Raw genomic sequence first — 25,014 nt, forward strand, 5'->3', positions numbered from 1 at the left:
TATGGTCTCATGAGCAGTTAAGGGGTTTCAAAACTGTGTACAGTGGGAAAGGGAATGAGGCACTTATTTAACGTACTGGAATATTGGCTGAGACTGAAATATTCCACTCTATTTTTCCAATGCCAAAAACCCTGCCATTGCTACATAGGCTAATAAAAGTTTTTTTGTTTAAATCTTGTCCACAGACATGTTGAATTTCCTACATTTACCCCCAAAGACTGGGAAAGAATTTCTGGGTGACTTGAATTAGTTTCTAGGAAATATGTAACTTCTCATGTCACAATTAATAAAACACAGTATGTTTTAAATCAGTATTTAGAAGATAATTTTTACACTATAAAATAATTGTGGATCACAATCCATTTTTGGGGCAAAACATGGGGTTTTGTTTGTTTTTTCTTGTTCTGCCATGTAACTGCCAAATCATACAAACCTTGGACTTTACTCAGGCAAAATTTCCACTGACTTTTGCCTAAGGCTGGTTTGCCTCTACAAGGACTATAGGATTTGGGCTGAACAAAACAGAGGAGCTAACAGTATGTAAATCAGTGACTGAGACCTCTAATCGAATCAGGATTAAAGGAATAGGAGGAAAAATGTTCTCTATTAGTTTCCTGATGGATTTCCTGGGAAAAGTAACACAAATATCTCAAAGAAGTAAGGCTGTGATAGACAGATGTTATAATTTAGACCTGGGCTCTTCTCCACTCTGAAAACAAAAGGATTTTTGTCCCACTCTACAGCAATTGAAAAAAAAAAAAAACCACCAAAAAAACAGCAAAACAAAAAAAAACAAGAAACACATAGAAAAGGGGCAAGAGGTAGAAGGTAGAATGCATTGCCTGGCAACAAAAATGGTTAAGCCTCGAAAAAAGGTAGTTTAGAAAAAGAATCACTCCCATTTCTGCCTTCCAGAATAAATAACTGATCAGCATATCTACCAGCTGTATTACAAGTTGCATCAGAGCTCTCTAACAGCAAAGCAGAGAGCGGCAGCAGCAGCAGCAGCGACGGCAGAAAAGGACAGGGACCCCAGAGCAGTGCCCAGGCATGGACCATCCTGCTGGAGCCAGCCATGGGCATGAGAAGGCTTATGCTTCCCAACTCACCCATTCTGAAAATCATTAATTACCGTTTTCCTCTTAATCTATGTTTAAAAGGAGTTTGAAGACAATGCTAAGCAATTAATTCACCAATTTATATCATGAAAAGATGTCTCCTTGCCTTAGTGAAAATGTGACTATAACCCTGTACTGAAAAGGCACCGCTGGGAAGGGAGCGGATACCTGCGAACAGTGTGTCATGATGCAAAAGGTAATTATTTAGTGCTGCAGTTCCCTTTAATGATCTAACATTGAGCAATATTGTTTATATTGAAGAGAGCTTGCACCTTTAATTACCAATTACATATACATCATTTTAGAGCCAAAAGAAAAGGACTGTGAAAAGGGTCTTTTAGAAACGTGCACACAATTTGTAGCCAGAATTCCTATTAAGGGGGAAGACTGTGTCAAAATATTTAAAAAAAACTGTACAGAGAGGCACACACAGGCACGAAGATACACAAGTGAGAGATGGGACAAAGAGCTGGAAAAGACAACATGAAAACAGGAACTGAACCAAGGGTCGTAAGAATAAAAGATGGCACGGGGGAAAAATTCCTGTTACTAGTTTCACTAACATTCCTGTAAAGCTTTTTGATTAAAGTCTGTGTCTTAAATTACAAAGACTGAATTTTGGCATTTATATATATGTAACAAATATAAAGAAAAGCACAGATCTCAACTTTATTATCTTTTTGATGTGAGGATTTTTTTTTTTTTGCCTGTGATTTAGATCGTGCTCTTCTGAAAATGTAGCAAAATTGCTGCAATTGATAAGGGTCCTGACCAGACGTCTGTGGAAACATGAGGGAGGTTTGAACAGCTAAACTGTTACGAATTCTTTCTTTTCAGTTCTACACTTCATGTGAATATTAGTTAAATTCACATATGCCTATTCGCTTAGACTCGCTCACTCTCTCTTTCCAAGGACTCTGCAATGGCACTTTTTTAAAATAACATCTGGTATTCCTTCATATTTTGGCAGTCATCACATCACCAAAAATCAGCTTTTCGTTTTCTTGGTACGCCGAGCCCTCGTGATCAGTAGTAATTAGGTTTCAAACTATCAAAAAGATTTTTTTTTACTCAACTCTATTTCTGATTTGAGCTTAATAAATCATCAATCATGCGACCAGCTATTCACCCAACAATGCAAAAGCTATATTACATCCCCTTATTCACAACATGGAAAACAGACATAAAAGAATGAAAAACAAAATACTGAATAGATCTTCAAATGCATTTTATCCATGTCAATTTGCATTTATTTTTTTTTACTCAGAATAAAAAAAACACAAGAAAGAAAAGGCTTCCTATTGACAACTCAATTAAGCCATTAAAAACCTACATTCAAGTAACATTACAGGAGAGATTTAAAACCCACAAAGGGAAAGAGAAAAAAGCCTGCAAGTCCAGCCCATAACACATTGGGTCATGCCTGGTTAATACAACAGCCAAGATCTTAGGCTGTTTAAGGAGCCCTTTAATACCAGTGGGGCAATTTAGGCCAGTCTCAATCTAAAGTTCTGACTCTGCTTGTGTCTGTGGGTTTAAAATGAGTCGCTTCACATTATTTGAATTTAACTCTGTGGTTTTATTGCTGTTGTTGGTAGATGGGTTTAGAGGTAGGAGGGTGTTTATTCACAAGTATTTATTTTAAATTAATTTTTATTTTTAAGAAGAAGAAATCAGGCCACACAAAATAGGAGGAGGGAAAATATCTCATGTCGCTTACATGGGAAAAGTAAAAAAAAAGCAAATGAGCTATTTCCAGCCAGGACTCGTGCCCCGGTTCTTTCAGGCGTGTTAAGGTGTGCCCAGCATTTTCCCTACATCCAGAGATTCCTACACAGAGCATTGTCTTGGCACTGCCTGCCTAGGGAGCACAGTGAGATGGCAATGGGCAATCTTTGGGGACATGAGTGACACAGTTGTTATATGATGGTTTTGTGAAATTAAAGCAACCGGACAATCTAAATCATTTACTTTACTCAAAAAAAAAAAGCATTACACTTGCTGACTGGACTCTAAGCAGCATCTCCAAAGTCTCTGGCTGTCTACCATACCAAAATACAGTGGACAAACCTCTTAATTCCATAAAGACACTGTCACAAAGCCACCAGCACTCCTACTCCAGCGTGGTGACATCAGTAGAGCATATGTGCCCCATGCAAACAATGCGCTCATGCCCAGTATTAAAGCGAATGCAAATGCTAACTACTTTCTGCTTGTCAGTTGTCTCAAAATCCTACCCATTAATAGTGGAAAAGACTGTTTTGCTAAAAGTCATTTCCGAGGCTTTAAAGGACAGAACCATGGATGCTTGTTCACAGAGTTTGGGTGAGGCTGGGTCCAGACAGCAATCATTTATTTCCTTGTATTTTTATTGCTTTGCAGAACCAGGGTAAGAAAGGATCTAGAAGTTGCCAACCTATTCTTTTCCTTATTTTTCTTGTTCTACAGGATCAAAATGAGGCAAAGGGGGCAGAGGAAATGTTTTGGTGTTGGGCCAAACTGTTGCATGTGAAACTTCCCCCCTGTGGCTGCTTTCTGCACAAATCAATAACGGGGCTGTGAAGGCGAGCACTGCCAGTGCCTTCACTGCAGAGGTGCTGCTGGGTGCCCTGCCTGCCCCAGCACCCTGCCACAGCCACTGCCCACCCTTCTGCCCACCTGGGGGACAAGACACAGGCTACCCCAGGGGCCACCCTTCTCTGGGACAAGCTGGGGGAGCCAAGTCCACCATAGGGACACAGTTCCTGGTGGCCAGGTACACGATACTGCCTAGAAATGTGCTGCAGCACGTCAAGTGCACTGCTCTCCTCAGTCACTGCTGTCTTGAAGGCACAGCCAGAGAAAGCTCAGCCTAGTTGGGGAGCGAGCACAAAGGACTGACTTGCTCTTCAGGGTGTTGGCCCAAAGCAGGCCTGAAAATTATGTCCCTTCAATCAACACCCACATGTCACATTTACTGTAACATCAACATGCTTAACGGAAAGTAGCTCGAATCACACGCTCTCAGGCTGGGTTATCACCGAGATCGGTGTCAGGATCCTTGCTGCACAAAGACTAACGCTGCTCAGAGCGGGCAGCGCGGCTCTTTGCCGTCGAAGTTTATCAATAACCTGCTTCCAGAGCATCCCAGCAGCTCCCTGCAGCCACAAGGTGCACAGTTGAGATTACGCCTACATATTGCACCAGCATCACACTCAGCGGTACCAGGCACCGCTTATCTGACACCAATTTTGAATTTTTCTGAAGACTGCAAAGCAATTGTTTGTGGTATTTAATTTTTTTTTTCCTAAATGTAAGTCTGAGGCTGAGTTTGCCAAAAGAGACAACTTGATGGAGAAGCCCCCAAAACACAGGGGACCGCACTGTGCCTCACTTCCCTGGCATGTGCAAAGTGCACAAAAGCAGCCGGAGCAGCGGCAGGCGAGGCTGTGCCACTCCGTGCCGTGCGAGCGTGGCCCCGGTGCAGCCGCAGAGCCGCCGCCGTCCAGTCCCCGCCGCCACGTGCGGGAGTCGGAGCGCGGCAGGTGCCGGGCCCGGCGGGCGGGATGGAGCGGCCGCCCCCGCGGGCACCGCACGGGCACCGGGACGCGGCGGGGCTGGGAGGGTGCGCGACATGACCCGGCCACTCCAACGCTTCGGCACCCGCCGAGGGCTGCGAGGTGAAGGACTGTGCTGCAGCACTGGTGCCTCAGACACCTTCTGCAGAAGACCGAATCTCTCAAAAAGCAGTTTAACCCCTCACAGCAGTTTAACCCTACACACCTGAGACAGAACAACCCCAAGCATTGCCACAAAGAGACACTCAACACATCAGGATTTAGGGAAAAGAAGGAGGAAAATGACATCATAACCACACCGGACCCAAACAGGACAAAAGACAATATCCAAGAATCTGCACAAATCTCCAACAGTTGTCAGATGCTATTTCTTCAGAAACTATGTACCGTGTTACGGAAGAAAGTAGTGTATCTCTTAAGTAAACGGTACATTCATAAAAAAATATTTACTGCTTTTGAAAGCAGAAAATGTATAGGCTCTTCTATAGACTGCAGAAGCTGTAAATCTCTGCAGATAAAATGGGATGTGATGATGTGATATAAAAGCACTCTTTGTTCCCCAGTGAATACATTTGTTTTATTTAAAACTAAACGACAACCAAGGAGAGAAAGGAGTGCTCGGTGCCACAAAAGGAGAAGGAGCGGTATTTGGGTACAGGCTTTCAACTGGCATAGAAAAGAATACTGGAAGCAGAGATTCTTACCCAAGGATTTAAAAGGCATGATCAAAATTAAGTAATTAGTTCTGAGCATGTATTAAACACACAACAGATCTGTTCTTTTCTTAAATATCAGACTCAAAAGAGACTGCATTTTTCAATTGTTTATGGCACACTGTTGCTCATATACGATTTTCTTAAGCCTTTTTTTTTTTTTACTTTCATTGAAGCATACTCATTATAACATTCAGCAAATTTATGGCTTCTTCCAGTGGCTTAGTAAAAGGGGTCATAAAAAAGTTAAGTAAACCAGTATGTTTTTTTCCTCTCCCTTAACTTTAGATTCCTTTTTTGTACTGTGCTGTCTAGTGCTTAGTCTTTGGAAAGTACCTTGGGCATATCCAGCACACATACAAATTATCAGCTGCTCCAGGAAAAAAACAAAACGGAATTTCTTGCACTGAGGCAACTACACAAAAGACTTGCATATGTCAAAAATACAGAACTAAGTCCCTGTGAATGCTGCACCATTAATCAAATCCCCGATCTGGTGTCACTTTTGCCAGTAAAATGATTATATTCTTCTAACCCCCTTCTACTGGCGCGTGCCTGCAATGCATGAAGTGTGTCCCTCTACTTTAATTTGTTTTCAAATAGCCTGCTTTAGGCATTTTTTATATATCCTTTGAAAAAAAAAAGGAAAAGAAAAAAAAGAAAAGCAAAGAAAAAAAAAAAAAAAGAAAAGGAAAGAAACAAGCTGCTACTTAAAGCTCCAGCAAGGGTCTACAGCACTGAGCAAGCAACAGCTTTTTGAGAAGGAGGGCAGACAGCGAGAAAATTTAACTGATGTTCAGGAGCCTCTGAGGCTGCAGCTGACTGCCGAGAAATGGTGTGCAGCCTGCCCAGATACATTTTTAAAAAGTAAATAAACAGCAAGGAGGAAGGTCCTATAGTACAAGCAGCTGAATGAATCATGCATTTATCAATGCATGCAGTTATTGATGCCTTTTCCCTCCCTCATTAAAAAGATACATACATATAAATCCATCTACAGACCATGCTGATGCTTCACCAAGTGCTTTAGTGGAATTGCTAACTTTAAAGCATGTGAGTAAACCCCAGCCACTCTTTATTTTTCCACATGCTTTCTCTGGACAGTACCGAAGGGAGGCTAAATTCAACCAACAGCTGCACTGCAACCCTAGAGAAACCGAACTGCAACCAAAGAGTAGGAAATGCTCTGGCGAGGAGGCTGAAAGCCATTTTGGGGTAACAGGTCTCTGCAGGGAGGCTTTTCCACCAGGCTTCGACCTGAGGGAGTGGGAAGGGTGGGAGGCAGAGGAGGGAGAGAGAGGAAGGGGAGCATGGGTGTGTGTGCACTTGATGGGTAGAGGAAGGGGAGGAGGAGAGAGGGATAGCTGTTTCTCTTGATAAAATTAACAATCATGCAATGGAAGGAAAGCCACAGTAAGTGAAGTCTGAGATTTTGGGAGGGGAGAAGGGAAGGTTTTCCCCATGGCTGTGCAACACTAGCACCGGCAATGGCCCAGGCACTGTGCTCTTCAGCTTACCAGTCTGTCAAATGAGCTGGCTGCTGTCTATATGCTTCTAACTAGCTCAATTCAAACATTAAATGAAGTAGAGAAATCATCAGATAAATTACTGGTCCTCTCTACCCAAGAGTGAAGGGTTTTTGTACAGCTGATGACAGCCCTGATCCTTTGTCTGACCTAATTTACTTCTTTTGAAGGTTAGAATAAAGCGCACTTTCCTGTCACAGGATAACCTCCATGCACATATTGCACCCTAAAAGTAAGAAGACGCTTCTGCCGTGTTAATAGTGCTGTAACTCGATGGAGTTCTCAGGATGAGTGAAACACATGTCCAAAGCTTCCCGTGTGCATGCCACTAAATTATACATTTGGGCAGGAAAACGTCCTGCTGAAGTCTGTCCACGACACGCAAGCCATACAGCAGAGAACAGCACAAGCCCATCGGAGAAACCCATGAGCTGCTCAGCAGCAACTTCTACGTGACAGATGTGATTTTGTGTTTATTTCTCTAGAAAAGAAAGAATGCTTATTTTCATTTGTAGGAACTACAGATAGTTTGCTCTAAGGACCTGAAGACCAAAGTACGTTAAACTGTATCATATCAATCCTTCCACAGAAATACACGCGGCTTTCTGATATGTAATAGAAGCCAATTTCTGTACATGTGTGTCTGCTTTGTTGCTGCACACATCTTTCCCTACAACTCCAGCTTCTCCACTCTGTGTTTTCACATCCACTGGAACAAACATACAGATCTCCCTGGGTTCCCCCCACTCCCCACCACGCAGGAGCTCACTCATGTGCAGGTATCATTACCCCCATCACTATCTGACAATAACAAATTGAGAATTTAAACATTGTCTGTTGACAATAAAAAGCACCGTTAAAAACTAATTTTAATTAAAAACTCCTGTCCGCCCGAGTCAATTAATCAGCCGCGATTTAGTTAAAAAATAGATTCGTCTCGCTGTCAGCCTCTCTCGGCTAGCTCTCTATAGATCTCCGCGTGGAAATCAATAGTACAACTTTACGGCGAGCGCGTTTGGAGCAGGGTGCGCGCCGGGCGCGGCGGCGCGGGCTCCGGCGGCGCATCCCGCGCGTCCCGCGGCGCGGCCGGCGCGGCCATCGCACGGGCTGGGAGCTCCCCCTAGTCGCCAACCCCCGCCACTGGCGGCCGGGGCGCACGGCAGGCTCCGGCAGCCGGCGAAGTTTATTTTGGAAAGTAATTTCCATCAACAAACAACACAAAGAGCAAAGAGATCCAGGTAGGAAATGTGGGAGACGAGCTAAATATCGTGTGCGAGGCAATTTGGAAGCAGAGAGGTTTGCTCGCAGCCAGCTCAGCCTTGGGATGAGCAGATGAAGTCAACCAGGGTCTATGAATGATATCAAAAATTTGTACTACTTCTTCGAGCGCACACTTCTCTAAGTCATAATTATTGCCAAATATGCCACAAGACAACCCTTTGTTCTGCAGAGAAACACACATTTTGTGCAAAACAAGGGCTCCCACTATTTCTATTAAAGGCAGCCAGTTTGTGGAATCTTGAAGAGTTTTATTTCTCAGTATTTAAATAAGCCTGACAAAATATGCTCTGCAAATGCCGACCAGAAAAAAAAAACTGCAAAATGGTTTCTCACCCACTATATATCTATTTAAGCCACCGGACACACCAACCAAAAAGGACAGAACAACCCACAGCCACAACCTAGTTACTCTGCAGCAGTTTTAAAAAATATTTTTAAAGAACAGAAACCGTGAAAAAGTGCCAGTATTTTTTTAACTTATTTTGTAAGTCCAATACAAATATATTCAAATGAAAGATAACCTGGAAGTCGACAGCATACAACCTTTATTTTCCCCTGTCCTATTTAAAGTAAACACATGTGATGTCTTTTAAAAGGCTGTGCTTTTCTGTGCACAGCCATTCAGGTATTATGAAAAAGTCATCCATCCTTAAAATAATAGTAATTTCCTCTCTAATTCTTCAGTCACAGCTTACATTCTCTTTGTATTAGAGTTGATTACACTGGTGTGGGTTTTGTTCTGCAGGGAAAGTGCATTAATTGCACTAAATCTAAATGCATTTTAAGAGAAGCTCCTTGGAGCAATTTGCAAAACTTTGACATGCAAAAAAATCATAGGGGTTTTTGTTATGATTTTTAATGACTACATACAAAACAAAGTGATACAGGAAATAATTGCTCTTCCTAGGAAACCTGTTGACCAGGTACTGAAGACCTGTCTTGGGAAACCTGGTTCTCTGCCTGGAATTGTAAGATTTTCCTGTGCCTTTCCCTCTCAATCCTTGCTGCTGCTCTACAGAAATGTTCTAGCTTTGCCGCCTTCTGCAAAACTGCTACCAGCGAGCTTTTCACATGCTCTTGCCTTTCACATTTCCTTCAAATGCAAAATGCAGGGCCAGTTTGAAAACAGATTTCTTAAGTTAAAAATGGAAAATCTTAAGCTAGAAAATCAGCAATTTGAACTGAACCAAAATAACATTTCTTTGCACAGAGCAGCTCAACACTTCAACCTCCTCTCCTATGCATAATCAGCTCTTTTGCATTGTCCACCCATTTAAATGAGCTTGGTTGCCAAGTTTGCTCTGTCCACCAGCAGTGGAGAAAGGTGCAGAGTTGCTTTTTCCTCTCCATGTGTTTCACCTCTTTCTTTTGTCCTGCTCATACACAGTTACAAGGCTGCCTGGGTGAGCCTGGCAAACACAGGCAGGCCACTCTGTTTTGCAGTCTTAAAGACCACTGTGCTAATGAGATGCTGCAACTCTGGAGCACAGCAACATTGCACTTTCTCTCCTTTTTGAGTTTGTTTGTCTTACACTCAGGATCTAAACGTTTCTCCAAACATCAAGTGGATGAAACCAAATAAACTCCAGCGGAACAGTGTCAGAAAGCCCTTCCCTCTCTCTGTCTCTCTCCCCATCTCTTTCCTTGCCTGGCAGAGACCTCCAATCCATCCTGAAATGCAACTCCCCTTACAGATGCCAAAAAGGGAGACAGGGCAAAAAAAGCCCAAGCTAAACACAACGTAAAAAGAAGATTTCTGAACCCAGTATCACTTCATCCTGGCTTTGGGGGCTTGGCTTGGGCTTGACTCTATTTTGTTGTGAGTGCTTTGGTTCCCTATTCTGTTTGCCCACTACTTTCCAAACTCCCCTTTAGAGAGGACGCTGCCTGGCTGCTTTTCCCCCATGAATGACACTTGCCAAGGAGTGCAGAGACTGCGACCCCCTCTCCTGCAAGCCTGCAGCTGAGGCTCAGACCTGTGCGCTGAAATGCCTGCGCTCCTGCTCCCCAGCCCCAACCCCAGCCCGACGATGCAGCTCCCCCCCGCCCCCTGCCTCCCACCACCTCCTTCCCCTGGATACCTTCATTTTTTTTCTGCCACTGTTCAGTATGCAGCCTGATTTCTCCGCCAGCTTCCTCAGGATGGAGAGATAGATAAATACAAGAGGGGAGGGAGGGAAGCTCGTACTGCTCTGCTCTCCATTCCTCCCCCAGCCTTCCCGCTAAACCCATTGTACACGCAGCTCCTCGGCACCTTTGAATACTCTCCTGCCTCATTATTTACCTTCAAGTAAAGCGATCGGAAAAGGAGATCAAATTGGAATAACAAACCTACCTGACTCTCTTCTCCACCCCCCTTCCCCCCCTCCCCAGCAGCAACAGCAGCGAGAAAAGAAATGTTTCACCCATTGAAACAAATTCAGACGTGCGCAACAAAACAGATTTTCCGCACACCCCCTTTCAACACCCCACATCTCCTCGTAAGTGAGACAGAAAACAAGTGGGAGAAATTACACTGGGCGATTTAGGTGGCTGTTGATGCTTTTTCTTTTAAAAAGAAAAATAAAAAACAGAAAGGGGGGCAAAACAAGAAGCCATCAACAAAAAGGATAAGACGTTTTCCAAACCGGATGGTTAAAATCAAAAATGCAATTAACGAAGGGGAGGGAGTTGAGGAAGGGGGGAATCCACCTTTTATGGTGATGCAAATCTGGTTCCAAAATAACAATGAATTAAAAACAATCCCCCCCCAGAAAAAGCTGAGTACCAGATGCATCTTCATCAAGGTTCCAGCAGCTGATGGGCTGGAGGTGGGGTGAGGGGTGCTTTTTAAAAAATAAAGATGCACATTTAAAAATACATATTATATATATATATATATATGTATGTGTGTATATCTATCTATCTATATATATATACATGAAAAAAAATACAGAAAGAGCAAAAGAATTTTATATTTCAGAACTCAAACTGTCCCCCAACAGCCCTCCGCTATGAAAAGAAAATCCCAATGGATGTGGAAAAATTATATACACATATATATCTCGATTCCCAAGGAAATCTTACAAACAGAAATTTATCACCGGTAACAAAGAAAGAGAGGAGCTCGCAAGCACCAAATGCTCCTGGCAGATGGCTCCTATTCTTGGCTTTCAGGGGAGGGGAGAGAAGCCGGGGAAATATTTTATTTATTTATTTAAATTTTTTAAAATCTCAACATAAATATTCGGATCCGCCGCGGCTCAGGCTCAACCCCGGGCTGGCTCCGTGCGAGCCGCCGCCCCCCGCAGCACAACAACTTGCGGACTCGTCTTGCGGGGCGGGGGGGGGGGCAGGGGTCCGACCGGGGCTCCGGCGTGCCGGGCATTTTTTTACCACCCCCCAAACTCGTCCTATGCTATAGGAGGGAAATGGGGACCTCCCTGACCCCCCCCTTCCCCGTGCCCCCGAGGCGTCGGAGCAGCGCGGAGCGCTGGGGGCCGCACGCCCCGGGAGGCGCCCCCACATTTCCCCCCCCGCCTCTCGGCACAGGCCCCCGGGGACGGGAGCGGCGGAGCGGCGGAGCGGGGCTCCCGCTCGGGGACCTGCCCCCTACTCTGCCTGCAGGCACTCGCCCCTCTCCCGGAGCTTTAGGGGTGGGAACGGGGAGGAGGGGGATTCTGGCGCTGGGGGGAGGGGGGATGCCTCTTTCCCTCCCCCCCCTCTATTTTTTCCTTCCCTATTTTTTTTTTAGGGGGGGGGTGGGGGCGGCGGGTGGGAGTATATGTGTGTATTTTCACTTACAATGGGAGCTTCAGCAAAGTGCAGCCTCCACTCCTGCCCCGCAGGCGAGCCGGTGCCGCTGCCCGACCCGCATTTCGTGCACTCCATCCCCAGTGCCCGCCTCGGCTTTCCTCTCGCCCCCCGCCACCGACAGACACTCCCGCCCGCAGCCGGCCCCTCGGCAGCCCCTGCCCCGCGCCTCTAGCCCCAGCCGAGCTGGTTCTGCCTTGCCCCGCGCTTGGGAGAGCTCTTTTCCCCCGCCGGCGATGCACCTGGGGCGGGCAGGGCGCAGCTGGCCGTCTACCTGCCCCGCGCTCTGGTGCCGGGGGGCTCGGCCCCGCCGCCGCCGGCCCAGCGTCTCCATGTGCTTCCCGCTAAGTCCCCCCGGCCGTTCCGCGTCTCCCTCCCTTGCTGCCCACCTTGATCCTCCTCCCCCCACCGTCCGCGGCTGTCACGCCGCGGCGAGGCTCTCGGCCAACTTTTCCCACCGCCCCGTGCTGCCCCCGAAGCGAGGGGCGAGGAGCGGAGCCCCGGCGGGGCGGCCCGGCCCGGCCTGGAGCAGCGCGCCCCGCTCCGCGCCCCCCGCACACGCAGCCGCTGCCCGGGAGAGCCCCGCGCCGCCCCACGCCGCGCTCTGCCCGCCGGCAGCTCCTTCCCCGCTCCACGCCGCCTGCCCTCCCGCCTGCCTGGCCGCCTCACCTCCGCACCGCTGCAAAAACGCACAGCAAACTTCGGGCTTCTCCCCCCCTCCACCCCCAGCCCATCCCCCCCAGCCGCACACCCCCCTCCCCTCTTTAATTCCCTTCTCCTCTCCCTCTCTCTGAAGTCATTTACCAGCTTTGGTTGCTCCTGGAGTTTCCCCCCCACACACACCCCCCCTCCCCAACCGCTTCCTCCCCTTCCCTAATTTTGCTTCTCGATTTCGGCTCGGTCTGGTTCCAAGTTCAAACTTACGTGTGATAATCTCTCTTTGTGACAAGTGCTGCGGGTTTCCCTGCTTGCGACGGGACATTGCCCTGGCATTTACACTGGCATCGCCTGGAGAGCTGCACTGGTTTGGGGGGATGTGTTGGGGGGCCGATCCTCCTCGTCTTTTTTGTCCCCTCTTTATTCTTCTTCTTCTTTATCGAGTTCTTCTTTCAAAAAAATCAAAAACGAAAAAAAACCGCCTCCTTTTTGTTGCTGCTGTGGTGCACTGGTTGGGATTCCCTCTCAATTAAAAATCATCATCATCATCATCATCATCAGGAACAGCTCTTTCTCGCTCTCTTTCTCTTTCACACACTGTCTTTTCTCCACTGCTTCTGCCACTTGGACTTCCAGATCTCTTCTTGAACTTAGGAGGATATGCACCGCCAGTGACACTTTTCTCTTTCCCTCTTTCCAGAGTGCTTGGCAAATTGGCAAGTGCGCTTTTCCACCAAGAGGGTAAAAAAAAAAAAAAAAGAAAAAAAGAAAAAAGAAAAAATTAAAATTAAAAAAAACTGTAGTAAAAAAAAAAGAAGAAAAGTACTAAAATTGGGATAGCCCCCACTCAAAAAAAAAAAAAATCGCCAAAAAAAATGTTTCTCAGAGATTGACCCTTGCTGGGTAGATATATAGAGAGAATTTTTGAAAAGGGGTAGCCGAAACTGTGTCTCCTCTTTCCCAGTTCAAGTGGCACTGCTTTGCCCTGGTGCTTTTGGATTGCCAGTGCTCCTGCACGACTTTGCACTCTTCCCCCCTCGCCTGGCACTGGGACTGGAAGGAAGGAAGCCCCCAGTGCAGCTGGGCTGGTGCTGGCTATTACTATTATATATTGCAATGTGAAGATGGCGGAGTCCTGGTTCTCTGGGAGCGCTCTGTCTCTCTATGGCTGGGGCTGCCTCTGTACAATGGGATAAAATTCAAGTTCAAGTGCGGACGTGACGTTTAATCTGCACTAGAGACAAAAAGACCCAGAGAGTAGGAGCACTGGGGGCGACTAGCGGTGGCTTTTTAACATTGTACCCTGCAAGAGAACAAGAAACGCCACTCGCACACACCGCACACACCGCACACGCACACGCACACACACCGCACACACACCAACTCCGGCACACGCAGGGCTCGCCGCCGCTCCGGGCTTTGTGCGCGGCCGCTTTCAGCACGCGGAGCGCCGGCGGCCAGGGAAAAAGAGGGGGGAAGGAATAAATCCGCATCCTCACGCACGGCCAAACTTCCCCGAGCCCGGCGCCGGCCGCAGCGGGGGCGGCTCGGGCGGGGGAGGCTGCCGGGGTCCGCGGGGGGCGCGGGGGGCGGCGGCGGCGCTGCCCGCCCGTGCCGCGCTGCCCGCCCGTGCCGCCGCCTCGCCGCTGCTCATCGCTCTCCGCCACCCCGGCTCGGCGCTGGGTCCTGCTCCCTCCGTCCGTGCCCAGGAACGGAGGCTCCCCAGGGGTCGCGGGCTGCTCTTCCTTCCCTCCAGGCGCCGCCGCAGCTCCTCGGCGGCGAGCGCGTTCCCCCTGCATTTCTTTCAAACAGTTTTACAACAACACAAATATCTGTGTGGGCTGGGGAAAGGGATTTTTTCCCCCTCCTCTCTCCCTACCCGAAGTGCGATGGTAGCGGGACACGCGCGCACACCCGATCCGCACACGCACACACGCTCCGACCTTCTCCCACCCCCCAACCCCCCTTCCCTTAAAATTCTGGCAGAGACTATTTTTCCTTGGAGAAATTAAGTCTCAGCCACGAACGGAGAGACGCCGAGCTCCCAGGAGCTTCATCCCAGTGCACTTGTCCTTCTATTTCACACGCAGGTAAATGCCCACAACTGCGTGCCTTTCTAACTTGGAAGATTCTTGGAAACCAACTTTTTCCCCTCTACCTCCGCTCTCCCGGCCCATCTCCTGGGATTGTTTCTCTCTCTCCCTCCTCCCTCGATAAGTAAACAGTTCGGTGCAAACAGCTTTTCAGCACCGGCTCTGGCCAGGGCGAGAGGAACGGGGAGAGGGGAGGCCTGGGGGCTCGGAGGCAGATGGAGCAGAAAACCAAGGAACCAGCCTGGACCCGGAGCCCACTTGGAGACCCGCGCCGCACTCGTGTCATTTACTTTCCACGTTAAATAAGTGATTTTCGTATTAAATCGCATGCGAGTCTCGAGGGGACCAGAATTCATCTCGGTGCCCTTAATCAGCTTTGAGGAGAATTTGGCTAAACAGCATCGCTCTCGCCTCCTCCAGCAAATCTGCCTCTCCCTCCCCACGCCCGCCCGCCCGCTCAGAGCTCTCGTTCCGGCGCTGCCAGACCCCGCAGCCCGGCCCGGCGAGAGCCGAGGGCGGCGGGCACCCAGCCCCGGCCGGGGGGCGCCGGGCCAGCCTGGCCCTGCCCTCCGTGCCCGATCCCGGCCCTCCGCCTCCACTAGCGCTCGACAAACACGTCCAAGACCATTAACGGCGCTTAAACTGCTGCGATTGTTCGCCCCGTGTGTTTGGTGTGTTGTGCGGGGTCCTGCAAAGGAAAATGACCGTGGTGGTGGCAGGGGCCCCGCCGCTGGGCAGGGAGGGACAGTTCTACGGCCCCGAGGGGAGCACCCACTCCTGCCCTGCGGGGCAGCCGCGTCCGAGTCGGGGTAAAGGACGCGGCATCATCGCGGGGGAGCTGGAGGGGAGAAGAGGCTCCCCTCGCTGACCTCCACCCCCGCGGGAAGGGGCCCGGGCCGATCAGCGGGGATGGAGCTGCCCTCACGGCTCTCCCCGCTTTGATGCCGCTCTGCTCGGGCTGGCGGGGCCGAGAGGCTTTTGTGTGGCTGCGCTGCTGCGCTCAGCGCGGCCCGGCCCCAGGCCACGCCGCGGGGCTGCGGCCGCGGGGCCCTTGCGGGGTGCAAAGTCCGGCCGCCGGCGGCCGCCGCCGTTCTCCGGCGAGCTGCAGGGAGCTGCACCCGTCGGGAGCGCGGCTTATCGGGAAGTTACTGGGCATCATCTGTTGATTAACCAGTGTCTAGCAGTGGGCACCGAGAGCAGGAGATAAGGGCCGGCAATGATTGACCGGGCGGACTCCCCGGCTGCCCAGGGCAGCGGGGCCGCCGCAAGTCCCCTCCCGCTTCTCCGGCTGCGGGCAAGGCTTCGGGGGCTGACCCCCAGCCTGCCTCCTCCTCCTCCTCCGAAAATACATCCCAATAGAGGAAAAAAAAATTCCAAAGTGATTTCTCAGTCTTCTCTTTCCTCCCCTGTCTGGCACTTGTGATCATTAGCACTGAAAGCTGTTAATGTCTTGTCTCACAGCTCCCCCTTTAGTCTCTCCGCTCTCCCTGTCTCGCGTTCAAAGCCAGATCAATAGCAGGCTCTTTCTAACCTTGACCTATCCCTCGACCTGCCTCCATCTGCAGCTGGCCCCGCGCTTCTCTCTCTTCCCCAGCCGCCGCAGCAGCCTCTTGAGAGGGTCCAGGGTCCCCGGGGGCTGCCCGGGCGGCGGCGGCCCCGGCATCGCCCCGCTTTGTCCCGAGAGCGCGGCCGTGCTGGGCGCCCGCCGCCGGCACCGGGGCTGAGCCCCTCCAGCCGCCCCCGCGCTGTGCTGGGGATGAGGCCGAGCTCCGGCCCCGCCACCGGCCTGCGAACTGGGGACAGCAGCTCCCCACGACAACAACAAAACACACAAAACCCCCACAAAAATATGTCTAAAAGAAAGGAAAAAAGGCCAAGCAAAATGGGAGCATAATCTGCAAGGAAAAAACCAAGGTTTTTTGCTAGCTTTAAAAGTACTATGGTCCCTTGTTTTAAATTAGGGGAGAGAAAGTACTCTCTTGCACTAAATATCTTGTATTAAGATAATAATATTTTCTGTTTCCATAATATGTAAGGGATTTGAGGAGTTGTCAGTGAGAAACACCATCCTTATAGGGAAAAACAAGCTCATCTGATGTCAAATATTCCATTTTATCCTGTGTACAGCAAGGCATGCTGAGTCGAGAACTCTCAGCACAGAGGCTCATCTTCTAGGTTTCTAGGTTTCTCTTTCTTTTCCCTTTTCTTTTTTTTTTTTTTTTTCAATGATGCAAAGTCTTTAGCTAAAATTTGGCACGGATATAGATGCATAAATAACATCAGCATCAGTGTAAAGAGGAAGTCCCAGTATTCTCATGGAGGACAATCTTGATGTGCCACTTGGACATATTTCTAATGCATTTCCACTTTCCATTTGGTCAACCAAGTTTTCAGTGGAAGAAAAATTGTAGCTGCAGATTCTGTGTGATGTCATTTTGGTTTCTGCTCAGTCTTTAATGTAAAAGCTTAGAGGTATATTGGTTTTGATACAGGTGTGGAAGTTAGGGTGGGGTGGGGGGAGAGAAGAGAGGGAAGGAAGGAAGGAAGGAAGGAAGGAAGGAAGGAAGGAAGGAAGGAAGGAAGGAAGGAAGGAAGGAAGGAAGGAAGGAAGGAAGGAAGGAAGGAAGGAAGGAAGGAAGGAAGGAAGGAAGGAAGGAAGGAAGGAAGGAAGGAAGGAAGGAAGGAAGGAAGGAAGGAAGGAAGGAAGGAAGGAAGGAAGGAAGGAAGGAAGGAAGGAAGGAAGGAAGGAAGGAAGGAAGGAAGGAAGGAAGGAAGGAAGGAAGGAAGGAAGGAAGGAAGGAAGGAAGGAAGGAAGGAAGGAAGGAAGGAAGGAAGGAAGGAAGGAAGGAAGGAAGTTTGAGACAATCTTGCATAAATGAGGCTGCTGTCCTCATTCTCTTTGAATCTTTAAATGTTGCTGCTTGGGAGGGAAAAAAAAAGGAAATAAACAGAGGGCGTTGATCTGTTCGGCTTAGTTAGCCGCTCCACCTTGTGAAACGGCACAGAAACACAGGATCTAACCAGATCATATTTACATACATATTAATAAAGCTCCCGAGGTGGCAGTTCAGCCTTCACATACAGAGCAAGGATCTCTGCGAGTTCTCATTTTAGACTCATAAAAACAGATAAAAAGAGGTCTTTTGGGCTTCCCCGAATATTTTTCTGCAGTGGTTTTATATCATTTCTGAAAATTACATAGTTAAGTGGCATCAAATTTCTGGGTGATATAATAACTCAAAATGTGTAATTTTTTTTATCAAATCACTTTGCAGCCATAAACAGAGCTTCAGAACCTCAATTAGAGGAATGATTTGGTGGGGTTTTCATTTATGGCAAACAGTAAAATTGTTCTTGTTATCTATTCAAATATATATAAATTGCAACATTTATTCACTTGATTTTCTTTTCCATGACACTGGTGCATTTGAGAGTGCAGTGAAATAAAGGCTTAAAAGGATAATGTATTATCCCCTGCCCCATTCCCAAGACTTTTTGGACTGAGGCAAAAGGGATGAAGATTTTGCTGTGTTTTCAAGACATTTGGTGTCCCCTTATTTTTGGTGGTTGTGACTTGCTGATGTTTCTAGGAGTGAATTTAGAAAATGAGATTTTCTCAACATTTACATTCTAAACCTTCCTTGGAGTCTCTACCTCAGTCAGCGGTCTGTGAGTTCTTTTGCTGAGTCTTTTTGGTGTTATTTTTTCAAGTAACATAGAGTCTCTCATTTTTCTAACTCTTTCCAATGTACTAGATAACAGTCCAAATGCTGGGGCTGAATTTTCCCCTACACCTATTTTCAATAAAAATAAACAAGACCAAAACAATGCCACTTCTCCAAAGGAAAAAAAAAAAAAAAAACAGCAACAAAAAAAAAACCAAACAGAAAAGCAAAAAAAAAACAAACCACAAAACCAAACCAAACATCAAACAAAAACCTTTATGGAACCAGCAAGCCAGAACAGAATAAAAACTGTTTTAATTTTGAGGCTTTTTAAAAATCACATAAAATGCAAGATCAGTCCATGTTTTCCTTCTTTTAAGCAGCAGACTTTCTGACAGTAGATATTCAGTTGTGTCCCCACTGAAATCACTTGCAGGACCTTAGGGACTGCAGAGACAGCCAAACCTGCCCCCACATTTGTGACTTGAGGTTCCTTCTAAAAGATAGCAATTCTCTCCAGCACCTTCTCTCATCCTGCCAAGGACTCCCTTCACCTGTGTGCACATGCTGACAGGCAGAGATAGAGGGGAACATGCTTTACAAGCATCCAACACAAAAAGGAGTCAAGCTTTCCATCTGCTATAAGTACTCCATCCCACCATGAATGCCATTTGTGCATCCACACAGCACCCGCTTTAGGACAAAAAAATATTTGAAGGAAGATGGGCAAAACCCGCTGTTGCTGGGGAGGCTTTTTTTAAAAAAACTGGCACATCTTTTCTAGCTACTTCAATCCAAGGATTGTTTTTGCCTTTGGAAAACAAATGCCATCATTGCTTGGTGCAGTAAGCTGAGTTTTGTGAAGCAGCACTAAATTCATCCAAAAAAAAAATCCCTGAAAACCCCCTGAAAACAACAGAGCTTGAGGGCTATTTTTGTCTGAAGAAGTACTTTTAAAACTTAGTCCATTATAGAAATGCATAACATAGTCTTGCATGAGAGATTCATGTATAAGTTGGCTGGCATGTGATGGGGACAAAGAACCCCTTTTCCTTCCACAGGTATTCCTCAGAACTCACACAAGCTGAAATTTGGTACGGCTCTCCTCTGTCTTCAACTGCAAGTTTGAACCAATTTCTTCTCTTTCCCTTCTCAGATCATTTTAAGAGGATTTGAAACCTTTACATTGTTTAAAATAACAAAGGCCTCTAAGCTCTGAATGTTGCAATGAAATCTTCAGCTTGAACTAATGACAGAAACATTCCAGCCTGTCTCTTGTGAATCATGAAAATCTCTGTCTGAACATCAGAAGAGAGCAGCAACCCATTCATTCTTGTTCTTTTTCCCTCTACCTTCATCCTACCTTATTTTATTTAAATAGGGTATATCCATAGTAACAAATCAACATAGTTGTTATTATTATTTTTACTATTTTAACTTGTGCAACAGAACTCAAACAGGGAAATTCATCAGTTTCTAGGTTCAGTATCAGCCTCTGCAGTTTCATTATTCCTGTTGACAATTATGGATCGCAGAAATGTGGATGCCTGGCCAGGGAGTGCTTGTATATTGCACCCAAATTACACATTCCTGTTCATAAAGAGTGGAGCAAAATATGAATGTTAGCGTCATTGCTCGTGTCTCAGGCAACTACTCACATCTTAATTGAAAATGATCAAGTAACAGTATTCCCTTTGACAAACAAATGGCAATGTCTTGCCACGCTTGCTGAGGACAGTAGAGCAGGAAAGCCAGGGGCCACAGCTGGCGTTGGCCAGAACACACTGAGAACACACACATGTGCACACACACGCATGCTCCAGCCCTGGATTGTGCTCCCTTCCAGCTCAGTTCCTTCAAGGATGCTGCTGCTGGCTCCAGGATCATGCTTCCCACTCTCCCAGCTGTGATTTCACCTTCTCCCCACACATCTCGCTTCTGGCTTCTGAGTGTGAGCTGCAGGTCAGTGCCACAAGGACAGGTCAGTCCTTCCCCTCACCTCCACTGCTGCTTTGAAAGGGAATTTTGGATGATCAGGCCACCCCAGTGCTGGGTGGACCAGAGGTTTGACAGCACCCTAGCCAAAGGCCACCGAGAAGCAGAGCATGTACAGAGCAGCAAATGAAATCTTCTCTGAGCCAACTGTTCCACCTGGACCCCACTACAAATTACTGTTTTCAATTACCACCTGTATACTCCTTCCCATGCAACTTATTGATGTAAAATTACAACAACACTGGTATAAATAAGTTATGCTGTGGTTGTAAAATGGAAGAAATTTTGTTGTAGCAATTATGTTCAGCAAGATGACAAAATAAATTTCCAGTGCTGTGCTTGCAGTAACCTGGGGAATTTAAACCTCATAATTTCCATTCATTTCAGATAATTTGGAGTAATTTCTATATGTAATAACTTTGTAATGAAAAACACAGCGGTACTGAAGTGATTTCAACTCTTTTTTTTTTCCTATGGTATACATGGCACAAAATAAATAATAAAAATAATATTTCCTTTTTGTATGTGTTCGGTAATTCTTTCAGCAAAATCATAAACTAATACCAGGACTAAATCTCTGTCCATGAAATGAAAAATAAATTGAGTTAAAGAAAGTGAAAAAGTATGAAAGGCCTTGGATGTTTTATTGTGACTTTATTAAATTGTATCATCTCTATGCTCTATGGTATCCCCAGGGGTTACTGTGCTGGGGAAGGGCAGAGAGCTAGATAGATACATGTCCCTAGATCAAAAGCAGAGATGGTTGGAGGAAATTCATAAAAAAGTGCTTAATTCAACCCCTTAATTTTTAAAATGGAAACTGGAAGTACCAATTAAAAAAAATATGAGAGAGGTGTGGTATGGTACAGGACAAAAGGCACAAGTTGCTTTGGGGCACTGATTTTCATTAGTGTATTTGATGGTAAGTTACTTAGAGACTGTAAACATGTGTAATCACAGAATGTGTTCCAATACAGGGGAATAGCATTTAATTAAAGATTAGAAAGAGTACTGTACATTGCTGAAAAGTTGTATCTGTGTCCTACTTACCATCACAGCACAGGGCTATTATTACACAATAAACAAGAAATCATGCGCTCTGATTTGTAGAAAACAGTGAATTGTTTGGGGGAAATAATAATGCAATACCAATAATCTTTATTTTGCATTTACATCTCCCATGCATCTCCAGGTAGTTTACAAAGGTGTGTAATGATTGAAATGCTTGTCCTAGTAATAAGAAAAAGGAGGCATAAAAGGTGTTCCTATAACCTTGAAAGGTCACCCTGTCAAGCTGCAGGACTGAAGGAAAAATGCAAGATTACCAGGCTGAAAAATGGCTCTCTTAACAGCTAAAACCCACCTTCCAACAGCACCTCTACCTCTCTTTTTAAACCACAGCAATATGAAAATGCCATATGATTACTCATGAGCTGTACAAGACAAGGGTCAGCTGGAGCAAATTCCCCCAGTGTCATACAGAGATGGTACTCAAGGTTTGCACCTGCACCTCCTTGAATTTTCTGGCGAGTGCTCCATGGTCTGTGCTGTAACCCTGCCTGAAGATAAAATGGAACACAAGAGGATGAAGATTTATGACAGCCCAGTGGAGATGTTGTCTGGAGATACAAGAGCAATTCTGGGTAACCAAAACTACTGTCTGCTCAGAGGGGAGGAAGGGAGAAGGTTAGAAAAGTCTAGAAAATACTCTGATTTTGAAGGGACACATCAAGCCACAGAAAAACAATGCATAAATTCTCAATTTGGGGCTTGCCTGATACTGAAACCAATGGTCATTAGGCACCTAAATAATTCTTGAGACTCTATTGCCAATTTGATCGAGTCAGGATTTTTCATACAGCACTTTATGTCCCAGGCCATCAGGAGATGTGGGTCCAGAGGCCATACTCCAGCAGATACTTTGGACAACTTAGATCTACAACACAAGAGGAAATGTAAAGGAAGCAAAAGTCAGGCACAGTACAACAGCACACAGCAGTTGGCACCAGGGTTTTAAAAATACAGATCCCATCCTCAACCTTCACACTAAAGAAATGGAAATGGAAACAAAGTTCTGAAAGCTAGAAGCAGGTAGAGGTCAACAGCAACATGTAGTGGCAGGGAGCTAAAAAACTCTGATCCCTTCATCAAAAGCAGCCTCAAAAGCAAGGACCAAAATAGAACCCACTTGTGGTCACAAAGTTGAGGGGCTGCATTTGAATAGCAGCTCCCGTGTCTCTGTATCTTTGTGTAATGATGTTGCAGCTACTGAGAAGAGGGAGCTCTGCTGCTGCTCAGAGCCTCCACACCAAAGCCCAGGAATTTTTTGAATTCTATTTTTCAAACATATATATGTATATATATATATATGTGTGTGTCTGTGTATGTATATATATATATATATATACATATGTTCATTCTGTCTTTTGTGAATTTTCTGATCCCCCTTCAGAAGTACAAATAATTGCACTGCCTTCCACTAAATTGCTCTAGAATTCAATAGATCCTTTCCCAAGGAATATTTTTAAGAGAACATGTTAATGCTTACAAGCAAAGCAAATAATCACGTACTGAAAAACATATCTAAATTCTTCTGAGTAGGGTTAAGACAAATCTTTCCAAATAGCAATACCCTTGCATATCAACTGCCATTCAAAGCATGACCCCTCCCTAGCCCTTCCTGAAAGACAAGGTGTCATATACTGAATCTCAGCTGGGACAGGGCACAAGCAAGTTCTATTTATTTTACTGAATATATGTAGATGAGATCAGCCTCTTAATTGAGATGATATGAAAAAAAATCAATATTTTTTTGTATTAAAATTTTAGTTGAGGCACTGAGTTCAAACTAGCTATCCAGAAACAGAAGTATACTGATAGGGGAAAGAAAGGAGATGAAGATAAAAGCAGGTGTCATTCTAAGCATATTAGTAAGTCCTCTTGTTTTTTAGATTATTCATGTGTTTGCAGAACCAGGCCCTTAGACTAAAGTACACCCAAGGCCATGTTTGCCTGTATGCACAGTGATGAGCACACTACCAGCACTTGCCATGCAAAGGAGCACATCGAATAAGAATAAAACTATGCCAACAAAATCCCCCTCACCCATGCGCAAATTAAATTCATGATGAGCAGGCCTGAGGGAGGGAAGCAGCAGTGGAGGCCTGGCATGCCATGTTAAACTGAATCTCCCTTCTGCCTACTCCTCCACCTCTTTCTTTTCCTCCTCCTCGCCATGTGGCATCCTACTCTCCTGCTGCTTGCCTGCTACGCCTCTGCATCCCCTCCATGAAGCACCGCACAGGAGCAGGAGCAGGAGCAGCAGCAGGAGCACGCTGCCAGTCCTTGCCTCATCATCCCCCACTGTGCCCTCCAGGAGGATCTGCTCACCCCCTCAGGCTCCTGCCCCACCCAACATCACACAGCTGCCTGGGGGAGTCAGGCACAGCACCCAGCCAGGGCACTCGGGCACCTCCTGGACCCACTGCCCTTGAGGACACAGGTGTCAGGCAGCTCGCAGAGGTTCTGTGCACCCAAAGCCCCCACCAAGGTGGCTGAAGCTGCCACACCTGCAACACTTCAGGCAATGCACAATCTCAAAAAGCTCCATGGGGCACTCAGACCTGCTATCCCCAGTCCTTTGCAAACAGCTGACCGGGATATTAAACCCCTCTGTGACTTTTTCAGGATGAAAGCTCACAGACTGACTTTTCAGGATTGATTTCACTGTGGCTAACACTGAGCTGGTCATTCGTGGCCATGGGTGTTGCTTTATCATTCTCTGTCAGAGCCACGTAGCTCGGGCAGTTCCTAATGTTGGTGGGTGTTGTTGAACTTTTCCACTCTTCCCTTTGACTACAGGGAAAGTCAGAGGAGGAGCCATGGCACTGGCAGAAGGGGAGATGGGGTGCTCTGGACCATAGGTACAGGCCAGCAGCACCCGTGACAATACTTTTACCACTGACAGACCAAGCCTTATCTCTGAGCCAAAGTACAGCATGTCTGTTGCTGCAGGCTGGAGATTGTTCTGAGGTGACCAACCCATGCAAATCAATTTACAGTTTCAGCATGACACATTCTGATGAAGTTATAAGGATATAAAATATGAATACAGCAAAACCATTGGACCTAGGAGCCTCTGTGTACATCAGCTTTCTACAGACAAAATCTGCAGATACTCTCATGCCTGTACACACAGCCTTCTGGTGTTTGCAGAAGGGCTTTCAAACCCACTGAGGAGGGCTGGGCACGTCTGTGGGTTCTGCATAGGCACCTTCTGCCTGTTGGCAGCCACGGCAGGCAAGCACTGTTCTTCCCATCTCAAGGCTGGACAGTCCTGCTAGAAATGCAGGGTTTGCCAGCTCAGCCACACACCCTTCCTGACCCAAACTGCTGAGACCTGAGACCTTACAAACTCAGCATAGCAGAGTATTTGAGATATCTTCATTATGTGATGTGAACTTGCCCTAGAAGTTGTAGTCACAGCCTTGCTACTGTTTCATTGCTGCCACCTTCAGATTTTATTAAGATTTGGAAATTTTTTTGTGAAAAAAAGTTCTCAGTAAAAAAAAAAAAAAAGCTTTTCCTAACTGCAGTGGGGAAAAGAAAAAAAAAAGA

The 25,014-nt window shown here is 46.6% G+C and overlaps 1 protein-coding gene across 7 annotated transcripts in view; it reads right to left on the reverse strand.

Moving 5' to 3' along the window:
• Window positions 1-14,103, reverse strand: part of BCL11B (BCL11 transcription factor B) — a 97,534-nt gene extending 83,431 nt beyond the window's left edge. For 3 of the 7 annotated variants that reach the window (XM_036383876.2, XM_036383871.2, XM_036383875.2), the window contains exon 1: window positions 10,277-10,440. In XM_036383876.2, the coding sequence (XP_036239769.1) occupies window positions 10,277-10,427 (151 nt within the window). In that variant the 5' untranslated portion in view covers window positions 10,428-10,440. Of the gene's footprint in view, window positions 1-10,276; window positions 10,441-12,911 lie in introns of those variants that run through there. The other 4 variants (XM_036383872.2, XM_036383874.2, XM_036383877.2 and 1 more) reach the window with 3 other exon arrangements.
• Between the last annotated feature and the right edge of the window lie 10,911 nt (window positions 14,104-25,014).

The sequence above is a fragment of the Molothrus ater genome, chromosome 6 (assembly GCF_012460135.2).
Source record: "Molothrus ater isolate BHLD 08-10-18 breed brown headed cowbird chromosome 6, BPBGC_Mater_1.1, whole genome shotgun sequence".
In the NCBI taxonomy this organism is placed as follows: domain Eukaryota; kingdom Metazoa; phylum Chordata; class Aves; order Passeriformes; family Icteridae; genus Molothrus; species Molothrus ater.